This window comes from Euprymna scolopes, chromosome 8 (genome assembly GCF_053919585.1).
Source record: "Euprymna scolopes isolate OS-2025 chromosome 8, ASM5391958v1, whole genome shotgun sequence".
NCBI classification, from domain to species: domain Eukaryota; kingdom Metazoa; phylum Mollusca; class Cephalopoda; order Sepiida; family Sepiolidae; genus Euprymna; species Euprymna scolopes.
Genome location: NC_136489.1, coordinates 132,887,243 through 132,902,744, shown reverse-complemented (window position 1 = coordinate 132,902,744; position 15,502 = coordinate 132,887,243). Strand labels below are relative to the sequence as shown.

Below are 15,502 nucleotides of genomic sequence, written 5' to 3'. Positions count from 1 at the left end.
CAAGAAAACGTGGCAAATAAAAATTTCCAAACAGTGGCTCTTTATTGTGGCACACCTAACAACCCTTCTCCAAACAAGCAGTTGACCCCATGTTGTGATTTGTTTTGGCTTATAAGACATTTAAAAAAACAAAAACTACCTAAACCACCAAGGTTGGGCTACGCTCAGCAGGAGGTAAAACTAAGAAAGAATCCATTGAAACATGTCAGAAAGACAACAATAATTGTTACTTTTTTTATGTTATCTTTATTTACACTGTACAGCTCTTGGTGGTAAATATGACACTACCTTAACAGACCACGAACTGGTGTACCCAGTAATTAGTATTAGCACAGTAACCAACCAATGCTATGTACAACTTTTATCTTCTGTCTGCATAATTCTTTATATGTGCTCGAGTCTCCATGAAAACTCTTTTTTTATTATTCAAAAATCCACTGATCAGTAACCGATTCAACCGACCTAGTTAAATTTGATTTCAAAGCACAGTTGAACTGCTTAACCTCCCCCACCCACTCAAAAAAAGAATTTCAAAAAACTACCTGGCAAATATATCCGGTGAACCAAGTGAAAGAGAGATAGAAATAATTGCATTTAAGGGGATATTTAGAACCTTAAATAGATGGAATGTATGAAATAGTGAGTGAATATCTGGCATCCAGTTGGATGCCCCATCTCCAGCTAGAACCAAATGATAAGAAAATTAAATGAAAAATGAAAGAGGAGCTGTTAAAGAAGAGGAAGAAGCTATCTTAGAAGGTAGTGTCCCCAGTGATGCTGAGTTGAACAGAACTGAGAGGGAGAAGATAAAAATACCAAGGTCTTATGTACGGCATGAAAAGAAACTGGAATCTTGGGAAGATTGTCATTATCCCAGTAATTATAGGAGCAACTGGACTTATGAAAAAGAATTTAAAAAACTACCTGGTGAATGTACTTGGTTAATCAAGTACAAGAGTACAAACAATTGCACTTAAGGGAATGTTAGAATCTTAAAAAGATCTCTTGGTTGGAATGTTCAAGATAGTGGGTGTTCAGTGTGATATTCCCTTTCCAGCAAAAACAAAATTAAAAAAAATAGAAAGAGAATGGGTCTCAACTAGTGTTGGGACGATTAATCAGAAGTGGCATCGGAATCGCAAAAATTGATATCTATTTCCGTTCCAAAACGATTCTTTTAATTGTCTTTTTTATTTGATTTTATTTAAAGTAAAGTCTTCCATTGCTGGTAATAATGATAAAATAATAAATATTTATTGATTTTAAAATACCAATAAGGCTAAAATCGATAGATCATCCTCCACAAGTGTATTTTGACATTCAGTAAAATATCTGCATATTTAACATGTGTTTTTACGAAAATCGGGAAAAATAACAATCTTATACTTAAATAATTTTAAATTTATTAAGAATCGGAATTGGTAATTGTATCGGAATCGGGGGAAAATATTGGAATCGTCCCATCACTAGTCTCAATCCAGATACCAGAATGCCACAATAATTCACCTTTATTAATTTAATTCAAATGTAATCTCTTTGTACATAGGCGACTGTTTATCGTAATAATTAATTTTAGCTCAGCCAACCAGTGTTACACTATCATCTGTTTATTTCTCTATTGTTGTTTGTTTTTGTTTTTTTGTTTGTTTTTTCACATATCCCATTTTAATAATATATTCTTACTTCAATGTGTTTATTTCATATGGTTTGTTAAAAGCATACTGCAAACATGACAAAGAAACACATTTAGGAAAGTTAGATTTAAAAACGCTGACTCCCAAAATTATGCTATTTTTTTCTGTGTCACGCCAACCTTTTAGCCACAAACTTTTTGCATAAAAAAAAAAAGAACCATTTAAAAATATGTGCTTATTTTAAAGAATGTTTAAAACAAGTTTAACAAGTGTATGCCCGTTTCATAGAACATTTTAAATGTACATACAATGTAAAAAATTAGAAATTGATGGAATAAGGTTTTTCAAATTTATTTTGAATAAAATGATGCGCAAGAAGATAAGAATGTAAGTTAATAGCTTTTATGAGAATGGGCATTTTTGCAATATTCAGCTATTTTTATATATAGAGCAAAGTTGTATGTGTGTATGCATGTCACTGCATCGCAATTAAAGAATCTAAGAAACAAACTAACCACAGATTTGGAATCAGCACCTTCAATTCGATGTCTTTAACAGTTCTTGGTTTCAATAATATCATTGATGTTAATTTTGTAATTAGGCCATTAGATCCGCTTGCAAATTGCTGTCTATGAATTAAAAGAGTAAATACGTAGATGGATTTGGTGCTTTGGGTGGAATTCTTGGCTAAGCACCGTAATCTCTGAGCATTCATGGCTAATGTATAATAAAAACTATAAGAATATTATCTTCCTACTTCGATGTGCAAATGTAGTTCTATTATGCCGAATGTATATAAATTTCAGCACTTAATGCTATAAAATTTGGTTTTAATTCATTCAGTTGTATCACCATCTTGGCAAAAGTACTATGAGAAGCAGGAGATGGTTTCATTATTTTATTTTTCTTTAATGTATCGATGAGTGAAAAGTATGTAATACAGAAAAGGATTTAGGAGATATATTTAATACAAAAAATAATTTGAATGACAATATATACACCTTGATCACAAAAAGTAAACTATAGTATTACAGTTACAAAACCTCATATCAAAAGATTTATCTGTCATGATAATGGCTTATGAGGCAGAAGTGCGACACCACCTTATATATTTTATTACTTCCTCTGTAGGTCAGCTGTGGTTTTCAAATGCCAGTGTTCTCTGGCCTATAAAAAATACCTGAGAAACCCCACTGGAATGGCATCTTCTCAGAGAAAAAAAAAAATCTGGCAGGGGGTAGAGAGCTCCTAGAACTGAAAAGAACCAGAATCAGAAAAAAAAAATGTGGTAGTAGGTAGGCAGGCTCACACATGTACCATGAAGGAGAAAAAGAACATAAATAAAAAAAAAAGTAACGTCTTTGCCGTTGCACCCATCGCCAAAACGGAAGTGGCGAAGGTTTAAATTAAGGCAAGTCAATCGAAAAGAGGGGATAACTTTCGAAAATATCAGCGAAAAAAGCTATCCCTCCTTGTAGAAAAGTGCCCAGTTGAGGGTGAAGGAATTAATGTTTTTAACCAATTCTTCAATATTTGTTGTCCAAAGTGTCAAGCTCCAAAACAATACCAATATCGTGAAAATCCGTTGCCTCTGTCGAAAGTTTTAGGCAGACATACATATATACATTTAAACAGACAGGTGAGATTTATATTATAGACTAGCAGGGGTTGCCGGCGTTGCCCGGATGAAAAGAAAAAAAACAAGTTTAGGCAGGGAGGTGGGATCGAACCCGAAGCCTTGAGGTGAATAGCCTGATGACTTACCATAACACTGCGAGGGCAGGGAATTGAGAACATCTGAAAATAAACGTTTAAAAAATTGGGTGTTTAAACAAACGTCAATGTTTTCTCGGTCAAACATCACACCATAACATAAAAGTCACTGAAATAAAAGATACAGACGATGTTGTTTTGTAAATCGGACATATTATAATCTAGACAGTATATAAAAAGTTCTAAGAAAGAGTGAACCTCCCCGATCTATCCAAAAAAAGCCTTTGGCAGACATATGAAAAAAATGCACACGCACACACATTTTCTCTTTTATATTACAGATTTGGTCTATTATTCTGATTGTGGTTATTTTCATAATTTTTCAACCAATCTAACCTATCTTCTTCTGGTGCATTTTTTCGAACTCAGGAACCTATATTAAATTTCATTTTTTCAATCTATGGGGGTAGATTGTTCTCATTCTATAGGTCATAACCAAGTAGAAGTATTAAGTTATTATTTTTTATTATTTTATTCTTAGTTCTTATTGCCTGTAGTGAAGACTGAACTTTCAACCTCTATGACAGTTCTGTGTTGGAAAAATGCTAAACATACTTAGTTCCTTTTATTAATTGAATGATGAAACAAAAAAAAAAGGAGAAAATACTTGTAAGAACTTTTTCTCTTTCTCCTTTTCAATGTTCCATCAAAAGAAAAAAATATATGCTGGGTTTGGGTTAGCCATTTTATGGTAAATTAATCCTTTTTATGTTAATACCAAAGCTAAATCCTTATTTTAAACAATTCACAATTAATATAACACAAATCGCTCTCTTATAGGTTCATAGCTTTCCCAATGGTATTGATGTATGTATGACTATGCCAGGATTACTATCACAGAAAAATATCTCCTACAAAGGCTAATCATTATATTCAATTTAACATCGATTTTACATGCTGCATGGCTTTTAGAAATTGCCTCTATCCATCTATCTTTCTTTCTCCCATGTCCATCCTTCCTCTCATGTTTTCCTTAGCATTTCCCTGCCAACTGACCTAACTACCTCAACTGTTCTACATCTACTAATCCAAAAGCTCATTCATACATTAACAGTGACTAAAACAATGAAGTTTCCTGTTCTGCACACATCTATAATATAAATCTCACCTGTCTGTTTGTATGTATGTATGTTTGTTTGCATATCTGCCTAAAACTTTCGACAGAGGTGACGAATTTTAACAAGATTCGTCTCATTTTGAAGCTCGACCCTCCAGACGACAAATATTGAAAAATTAGCCAAAAACATTAATTCTTTCATCTTCAACTGGGCACTTTTCTACAGGGAGGGGTCACTTTTTTCACTGATATTTTCAAAAGTCATCCCCTCTTTTCGATTGTCTAACCTTAATTTAAACCTACGTCACTTCCGGTTTGGTTATGGGCACAACAGCAAAAACGTCAGTTTTTTTTTGGGGGGGGGGGGGTCATGTTCTTTTCCTCCTTCACTGTACGGGTTCGAGCCTGCCTGTCACTACTTTTTTCTTTTTTTTTTGTTCAACACACACCTCCAAACACCCAGGCTAGTCTCCGTATAATGTTCAGATTTAATCTTTTTCCAAGTTCATCAGATTTAAGCCAGTATTTATGATTCGCATTCAAGTCATAAAAAAAAAATGTATACCGTTGTGGTTCTATTGCTTTGAAATATGCAAATATGAAATCACTAGAATCATACCTTTCAAATAAAAGAGAGGAAAACGCAAGAAAAAGGAAAACAAGAATATGATTTTGTTTTATTTGCTTTAATAAAACTTTTTGGCTTGGATTCTGGTTTGACTTTCAAAATCTGTGATGAAAATTGATGACTATGGAAATAGATTTTCTTATTCTTCTTTTCCTGGAAAAATGACATCAAAGAGATTCACATCAAAATACAGAAACAAGAAACAAATGTCGATTTACTTATCAAAAAAATCATGGAAGGAGATTTTGTTTGGGTTTTGTTTGTCATCTCCAAAAAAAAAAAAAAATCAATGAAATAACAAATGAAAAAATATAAAATTAAAAAACGTTATTCTGCCAGAAATAAATTGAAAAATATTTTCTTTGAGATAAAAACAAAGAATAAGAATTTGGAGTAAGAGACATCTTATTTACAATTTTTGGCAACTTCTCTTGAGTTTGATCAAGTCATCTTCGATTACACAATTTTAAAAATAACATGGTATCTAAAAGTTCCTTGATTCTACAGGCACCGAAATGATACCATTCAACACATTCACCTCCATTGAATACTCAGTGACTAAATCAGCTTCATTCTGTCTGCTCAGTTTCAATTACCTTACACTTTAGCAAACACTAACTCTAAAATAATTTTTGAAAAGTCAACATTTTCTGATTACAAAGGATAAAATAATCTATAACTATTTCAATTGTTTTTTTTTATGTTCACGAGGATTGATAGTTTTTTGTTTTTTTTATTTGAACCATTATTCTCGTCCTGGTTGTTACGTTAACATTTCTGCTGAATTTCTTAAACGCTTTAACAACAACGCTCATAAAAAGAAAATAAACAAGATGGCACAAAAAATTTTATGTATTTACAGGTTAGGCTTAAAGAAGACAATAAACTAAAAGTCATACAAATTCGTCAAGTATTCTTGTAAGCAAGAAAAACACATTAATGATGAAATGTCTACCATTTTCTACTTACATTAAGGTCAATGGCCAAGGAACAAATTCAACAAACAGTCATCATAATAATACTGACTAGAAATCGTCTACTCAACAAATTTTATTTTATAAATTTTGGTGTATAACACTTTTTTTAACCTAAAAAGTATGTACACAAATAGAATTATCATTTTTTTTAATATTGAGGTAAAACTGGACAAGTGCCCTATCTTGGGATGCAGTTTTTTGAACTTGTGAACTTTCTAATTGAATTTGGTCAGAGGTTACATTGATAATAAATAAGACGAGAATAGCAGTCCAAATAATTTTAATTATGTCTACTATTCTACCTGCTTCTTGAGCAGTGTTCATAAAATACCTGATATGTCAATTTATAGTTAGTATGAAGAAAAATAGTCCTGTAATTTTGAAGAAAAAAATATGGTACTTCATATTTGCATGAAAAAATAACTATCATGAATGTATATATGTATTTTATTTATTGGCAAAAAATAAACTTTTTCTGCATAAATAATTTGCTTTGAGCTAATACCAAAAAAGCTTTCATGTCTAAAAAAACAGATCATTTGGGTTTTAAAAAATATTTATACAATGTGTTCTTTTCATGTTATGTTATAATAATTTCTTTAAATTTATTAAACACACATCCAGTTAAAAAAAATAAACATACTTTAAACTTACATGAGATTTAAATTCAGATGCTTACATTGTAAAGTATACTCTGTCTATTCCTTTTTTGTTAACTAATCATGTTTCTATTAGCATATGAACAGACTCAAAAAACATTGCAAGTTTAATAGCATATATAATGTTATCTATCAGTTCTGAACACGAGCCCAGGCTAATAATACTAAACCAGTAGTGACAATGAAATAGAATAAAAATGTGAGATAGAAAAACAGAAACCAAGAAACTAGTAACTGAAGAAACTGTGAAAAAAGACTAGAATTGGGAGTATACATATGGAAATACTATTGCTGGTTTAGATTATTATGTGGAGATTGTGTAAAAAAGAGATGATTATAGATTATTAAAATTTTCTATAACTTTTTCAAAAAAAAAAAAAAAAGAAAAAAGCCTGATTTTCATAAACGAATGTTTCTAGGACAAATCTTGCATGACAGTTAACAATTTATGTATTATTATTTCATCATTTGTATTATTTGGATAATTCAGAGCACTAGTCTGATCTGGTTGTTCAGATTTTTGATCCTGAAGAAGGTCATAGGCTACACCAGACAAAACATTGTAATTATAATGATCAAGATAAGAATAGTAGTTTAGATAATTGAAATAATAGAACTTAGCAATTCATTATGACAACTCTGAAAATGCTTTGATATTGGTGAGTATTATTCATGAAATTAAACATGTTTTTATAATTGTACAAAAAATGTCAAAAGTTTGTTATGTAATCGTTGTATGAACATTCAGACTAACCAGATAACAAATAAATAAAGACAAATATTCCCAAAAGTATCCCTAAAGATTGTTATCAAAACAATCCTGACAGCAGCGGCATATTTTTCTTTAAATCAAGGAACTTTCCAATACAAAATCTTTATTATAAAATTGGTATTAAACAACAAGTATAAAAAATATTTTGTTTTGTTTTGTGAAAACAATTTCAAGTGACCTTGGGAGGGGGGGGGGTCAAAAACAAAGACCTGTACAATAATTTGGAGGAAGAAAATAATTATTTCATCTATTTTGATTCATTGGTACACAAGAGGCATTTGAGTAAAATGATATTTTCCTTTGGTTTTCGAGGCATACGTGAATGTTGTCTTTTGAAATTTTATTTCAAGCCAGAAATTACTACCTATTCATCAAAGTAAAGGTTTCAAAATTACTTTTGTACTTCAAAGTGACACAAACAAACATGATGGATTATGTGCACCAAAACATGATGGATTATGTGCACCAAAACATGATGGATTATGTGCACCAAAACATGATGGATTATGTGCACCAAAACATGATGGATTATGTGCACCAAAACATGATGGATTATGTGCACCAAAACATGATGGATTATGTGCACCAAAACATGATGGATTATGTGCACCAAAACATGATGGATTATGTGCACCAAAACATGATGGATTATGTGCACCAAAACCAAAAACGAGAGTTACTTTTCTCACATGCCTCTGATAAATTAAAGAACAAAATCTTTTTAAGGATTCTTTGTTTTTCTTGTTTTAAAGTGAGCAAGAAAATCTTCAGCAGTTTTGTGCATCCAATAAACACTGTTTCTTGCTTGTGATGGAGAAAGAATTGTTAGTTTTCTTTGGAATGGACAAATACCATATGAAACAGGAGCAGCCCTCCTGTACAAACACATGCAGAGGTTTATTATCCACAAACAAATCTAAAAAAAAAAAAAAAAAAATCTTGGCTTCGTTTCTTCATCTATTATCACACTCTGCTTATAATCTTCAATGTCCATCAAACGAAGCTCCATTGCGCGTTTACTATTTTCTTTTTGTTTAAAGGAAAGGTTTCGCTTTATGCTGGTTTTCTTCACGGAGACACCAGGGTGTTTTACTGTAGTTGCAATGCAGTTGAACATTGAGGACCGTTAGGGGGGCACCATCGATAACCATGTTGTACCTGGCAACTATTTCGTATGACAAGGTATGGAAACCAGTTTCATAATCACGATGACTTGTAACCTGAAACAAAAGCAAAAATAGGAAAAGCAAAAATGATTAACAGACAAAGATATTTTACTTGTTAAATATCATCAAATGATACACGTTTGATGTTTAATGGTTATAAACTGTGTCCATCGCTTTATTGCAGATTACAAAATAATCAATATTTCAGTAAATATAAGTTATAAAAAGCTGAAAATTACACCATCCAAGGACTGTATTAAGGTGAGATAAATCCTAAAATTTCATCAAAATTCATGTTATATTTAAAAGGTTATGTTATTTTTTTAATATTCAAGGAATTTTCACCGTCCATCGCTTTATTGCAAGTCTTCTAAGATAATGTTTTAGCTCAATAAAACAATACCAAAGCATCATAAATTTATATTGAACACATTTTCTGGGGAAAATTAACAAAAACAAAGGCACATCCCGAGGGCTAAGTGTCAAACAAACGAATTATAAAGTGATGGACACAGTTTATTTTATAGGACATCCTTTTGTCATTCATTGTTGAATGCAGTCATTTTAGTAAAAGGGTTTCTATTTCAACTAGTTATCTATGATGTAAATATCAATGTATATTACCATATGCATTTTCATCACATCGAAAGAAGATTCTACTTAATTCATAGATTGGATCCTGACAGAGTGGATCTGAGAGTATTGGCAACCAAGGGGTGAATTAACACTGCAAAACTTTTCAGTTGGAGCCTCAGTATGAGACATAATTTAAGATCATACCCAGAATATTACGACTCCGGATAAGAGCCAACATATACAAGGTTTTTAGAAAAGAATAAATGTCATATCTTGGTCATTAATTAACGTATTCTCAAAATTCAAAATGAATCTTTTAGATTTTCTTTCTGCATGTAACTCCTTTAAAGAAGCTACACTGGGTTTCAATCAAAGTCTCCAGACAGAACCTTAACTCTGTGAATACAAATTTCATGAGGTCTTTCAAGAGAAACCTAGACAGCAGTTTACTCCTAGCAACCAACTACTCCTTAATGTTGCAGGTGGTACGGTTGGTATTTTACACACCTGCATCATACCTATGATAGTCTATGGGGATATAATCAGGCGAGTTAGAGGTTGCCTGTTGCGACTGGTGAATTCGAGGAAGTTTTCAGACAGCCACATCTGAGTTTTCCCCGATGTTTGACACAGTCGCGTTCTGCTGCCACCTGCATGAATTTCTCACAGCCACCTTATCCCAAACTTGACAGCAATGCAATATAACCATCTGAATTAAGTCTGAGTCCTTTTTTTGAAGATGCGGAGCAGCATGATGTGGTTAAAATAATGTGTCAACCACATATTGTTCTGTCAGTTTTTTTATTTTCCACTTTTTTTAATGAATTTTGTTGCATAGACAGAGTCAGAATATGCTATGATCCTTCCTGCTATGCACTGCTTATGCAATTCTCTAACTTACATCTCGCAACCGTCAAGATATTCAAGAAGCACTGAGTTACAGCTAAGATTTCTGAAATTTTTAATCTGACACGAATCTAAATATAGCCCACATAACTGTCCTTATACCTAGTGTTCTAAAATTCATAATAATCAGATAATTAGCTCATGAGTGAATCGTGTACATAAAAATATACAAGCATATAATAGTATAAAAATATACAAGCATATAATAGTATAAAAATATACAAGCATATAATAGTATAAAAATATACAAGCATATAGTAGTATAAAAATATATTCATGCTAAGTAATCTGCACACAAACGTTTTTGCTCCAGGGTAAAATAGTATAATTATATTACTTTTTACTAGCAGGGACACCCGGTGTAGCCCGATTGTAAAATACACTTAAATATGATATTTTAATTTATGCAGATTTTGTATATATTATCATAGAGTAAATTTTCTATTGATACTTATATAAAATTGTGATTTCAATACACACACACACACACACACACACACACACACACACACACACACACACACACACACACACACATATATATATATATATATATATATATATATATACTAGCAAAAGTACCCGTCGTTGACTGGGTTCAAAAACAGCCTACAGAAAATGGACTCTAATTTATGAAAGTATGATAGGTTATGAAAAGGAAGGGTTGTAAAGAGATAGCTTCAAATTTGGGGGTATCAAAACCAAAGCAAAATATGATGAAAGTAAAAATAAAATAGATAAATCCCATAATTTATTATACCATACCTGTTCACACTGAAACACTTATCACAATATTCTGTGGATCTATATAAAAAACCTTGTTAAACTTTGTGACATATTTCCATTCTATGGAGGTCAGGCGCAAACGAACACTCCATAATTTTATTATACCATATTTCTTCAAACTGAAACATAATTATCAAAGTATACTTACACAGATAGATATGAAAAGTCTTTATTAAAGTTTGTGCCTATTTCCATTGTATGGAGGCCAGGCGCGAACGCAGACCCCACAATTTTATTATACTATCCCTATTTAAGTTAAAACATACTTATCAAAGTATTCTTATGTACATCCATATCAAAAACACTTGTAAACGTTTTTTTTTTAATTTTTTATTTCCATACTTTGTGGACCAGGCACATACGCAGACTCCACAATTTTAATGAATCATCATTATGCCAGATCAAACATACCCATTCCTGTGTCTTGATACATCTTCTATCATTACATATGATCAGTTTTCTATAATAGTCAACCATATAGGAGCCTATTCGTGACCAGACACACACACACACACATATTCAGCTTTATATTATATATATCTCCATCCACATGACTTGGGTTCATCAGCTATAACCGAAACCAGAACTTATGAAGAATTCTTGGTAAAATTATTTATAAAAATATCATAGATGATTTATTTATTACAAGAAATGGAAGGTCATCACAATTAAATGACAGTCACTCTGAAGAAAAAAGATGTATATGTAATACAAAATAACACACATGCTATCGTATTAATATATAGATATGCGTATATACGTGAAATAGTAAAATAAATGATGTATACTTTTTAGATACGTATGAGTTTGCAATGCCTGTTCAATCTCCCAATATTCTGGTGCTTTCTAATTGTCCATTCTCAAACCCAAAACTAATACACGGAAGCATCAGTTAAATGTTACTGTTACAAAATACCTTAAATTATTCTCAAGTAAAAGAATACCAAAACAATTAGCAAATTTATCCCAAACAATTTATAAAGAGCAAGTCTGCACTCCCAAAACTTCAAAACCGAAACCTCACCATGAGATGCTATTTATAATCATATCCAGAATCATATCTTAATAGATAACAAAGGCAGGTTTTATAGTATACAGTAAAATGCCTATCTAAATGCCTTGAGTATTTAAGCCAAGATATTAGACTGGGTGTTTACTTGATAAGGAGGCTACAATAATTTTAAACACATTTCTTAGACCATTGATATATTTAATGTAACCACCTGAGCAGTACGTACCAGACCAAAGAGTGTGTGTAAACATACTTTTTTTCTCATATATTATTCAAAAGAAAAGAAAATGTTCATGCCATTAAATTGATTTACGTAACTTACATCTCACTCAATGAAACTGCATCTGGTAGTCAAGCACACAATTTCCATCAGAACAAAGAAATGCTCAAACTAAAGTCTGAGGCTACAGTAAGCTCACTGAGAATGAAATACCTTTGGTCTTTGTTAAGACATCTCTTTTGAAAATTAAGTTTCAAAATAGACTGAACTCCAATCTCTGGTCCCCCCTCGCCAATCTTTCACGAAAAACACCCGTCTAGCTGAATCCACTGTGAAAAATTTCCCCCACTATATCTGTGCCTAAATCAAAACGCGGATTCCATGAACAAAGCTTCTTTCTTAGAACTGCACGCCTGTGGAACTCTGTTAGGTCTGCCTGCTTCCCTCCGGACTACAACTTGGATGTCTTCAAGTCCAATGTTAACAAATTCCTAATGAACCGCCCCCTTAAGTAAACACTTCATCAAATCTCCACACTAACGTAATGTACTTGCAATAACCCTTATCCCTGAGTGGCTTCCGGGCCTTGATAAGTGGTGATCACTGTGTAAAAAAAAAAAAAAAAAAAAAAAGACTGCTTTATTGGGTCAAATATACTGAGCACTCCACTTATCTCTGGATTTCAGTGTATTGTTAGTGAGAGTCCCTATTTCATTGCCAGCCCATATGGTCAGTGTTTAATGTGAGTGATATCCAACTTCCTAAAAAGGAAACTCTGGATTGGGAGGAAAAATTATTGCTTAAGTCTATGATTGCTCCTCTGTTGACCAAGGACAGAAAAGTTGAAATGTAGTATCAGACCATATACTACACTTTGCTCCTGGTCAAGGATAGAGTTGTAGTGCCTATGCAAGTCAAATTCAACTTTGAATCCTTTGAACAGGCATTGCAAACTCATCCTTATCTAAAAAGTAGTCAACCATACATATATCATTTATTTTACTATTTCATGTATATAAACATAAAAAGTAATATAATTATACTATTTTACCCTGAAACAAAAACGTTTCTGTGCAGATTACTTAACATGAATATATTTTTATACTATTATATGCTTATATATTTTTATGCATAATCCTGTAGAGCTAATTATCTGATCATTATGAATTTTAGAACACTAGGTATAAGGATGGATAATGTTGGCTATACTTAGTTTGATTTAACTTTATTCAAAAGGGCATGAAAATTCAGATAATTCATATTTTTGTGAAATTTTAATAAGTATCAGATATTGATTAACAAATATTCTCTGAATTTCAGTTTCTTTAGGTAATTTTCGGGTTTTTATTTTAGAAGACATAATATGGACACAACTTTCCATTTTGAAAATTCAAATATTTCATATTTTCATTAAATTTGATCCATATTCATTAGATACAAATTAATGGTATATTCAAAACCTGCTCAACATTCTCTTCTTCAGATTTTTTTGTTTTTTGTGGCCATGCCCTGCATCTCATTTAAGATGCAATCAGTTTTATCTGCTGACAGTACTCTACAACTTGCTCTGGCATCTGTACTAACTTGTACAGCATAGTTAAATCAATTGTCATGTGCTTCTCCATGATTCAAAATTAATAATCGAAAAAGATGCTTTTTCCTTTTCTTACAATTTATCAAAAGCAGTTTGTTCAACTCCTTATAGACTAATCGCATTTGTTGTTGTATTCTGATTGGCTTATTAACTTGACCAATACTCTGCATATTTCAGCAGTTTGCATAAGTTTCTGGTCAAGCCCTACCAGAGATTTATGAGAATCCAGTTCACAATATGCACACTAGTATCAACATTTTATAGAATCAAAAGTTAAAAATTGAAATAAGTATTCTAGACATAAGGTTTAGCATCATTATATCTTGATTCTAATCTTTGTAAAAGGGATACAAAACTGTTTAGGGAATTATTTTGCCTGCAGCGAGTATTCCTCTACTATAAAAAAAAAAGACTCCTGTCAAATCCCGACATTTTTTTCATCAGTGCGGCTAGACAGGCAACTACCTCAAGCCAGGATTGAAACCCGACCACCTGTATGACAGGCAAGGCTCCTAACCATTACGCTTTCGGCGGCTGCTGTGCGATTTGTAAGTTTAACAATGTTTTGACATCGTCCGAAATACCTAAGCTCGATTTGCTTACACAAAGAGCATCACTTTATATGCTAATGGTAATTCGTGTATCACTTCTCAATATGCTTAACTCAAGATGAGGAGCATTATAGTCATCCACATACAGTACTGTTTCGCTGTTTCACAGCTCATCAGTATCGATTGATTGCATGGTTTAGTTAAAGACTCACCGAAGTGCACCAGGAGGAAGCTTCAGATGCCTTCCTGCAGCGACAGTCCACAATAGATTGTAATCTACATTACACTATAGAAAACCTATTGTTGATTTTATGAAAAATTTATAATGTCTTGAATTAAAGTTTAAAATGCAAAAGTCAAGTATCATGCTTCAATTGTGCTCTAAACAAAACATTCATTTCAAACATTGCCCCTGTCATATCAAAGAATCTATTGTTGATTTTATGTTCTGCCTTCTGGCTTGTATGGTAATAAAACTTCTCAAATGCACTTGTGATGTTAGGCTGTGTAAGGTGTTAACTCTGGTCAAAATCGCCTGTTCCTTCTTTCATTGGATTATTTCGATTATCGATACTTATCAAAGACATTCTTATACAAACCCTATCTAAGAACACTGCCAGGCACATCAAGTACCTTTGTGTAAAATTTCATAAAAATTGACCCAGCCGTTTTCAAGTCCGTAGCAAATGGACTTATACACACATAAAGTTCCTTTTATATAATATATGTGTGTGTGTGTTTTTTTTTTGTTTTTTTCTTCCTTTAAAGATTGTAACGCTGGGTATGGAGCAGCCAAACCAGCTGCCAACATTGCCCTGCTTTTTATTGAAACCAACCGATAGCTCTTTTTAGTATCCTCATTGTTCCCTTAAGTGCAATTGTCTGGATCTCTTTTGCACTTGGTTCACCAGGAATATTAGTTTGGTAGGACATCAGGTTCTTCTACATAAGCCGTGTGGTGCCTATAATATAACTGGCATGATTGATATCTCTCTTATATCCCAGTTTAGTTTCATATCATACATGAGATCTTGGTATTTGGTCTGTAGGGATTATATGGTCATAATGTATGGTATATAAATCATTTCCAACTGTTCTTTCATGTTGATGTTCCCAGGATTTTCTGCTACATTGGATTTTTAATTTTTTTAATTTTTTACAGATGGTCCAGTGGAGGTACATGCATACTCC

The 15,502-nt window shown here is 32.4% G+C and overlaps 1 protein-coding gene across 3 annotated transcripts in view; it reads right to left on the bottom strand.

The window, feature by feature from the left end:
* Positions 1-5,131: 5,131 nt before the first annotated feature.
* Positions 5,132-15,502, bottom strand: part of LOC145283778 (beta-1,4-galactosyltransferase 7-like) — a 171,251-nt gene continuing 160,880 nt past the window's right edge. For 2 of the 3 annotated variants that reach the window (XM_080132834.1, XM_080132835.1), the window contains exon 6: positions 5,132-8,720. In XM_080132834.1, coding sequence (XP_079988960.1) covers positions 8,535-8,720 — 186 coding nt within the window. In that variant the 3' untranslated portion in view covers positions 5,132-8,534. The remainder of the gene's footprint in view (positions 8,721-15,502) is intronic. The other variant, XM_080132836.1, reaches the window with a different exon arrangement.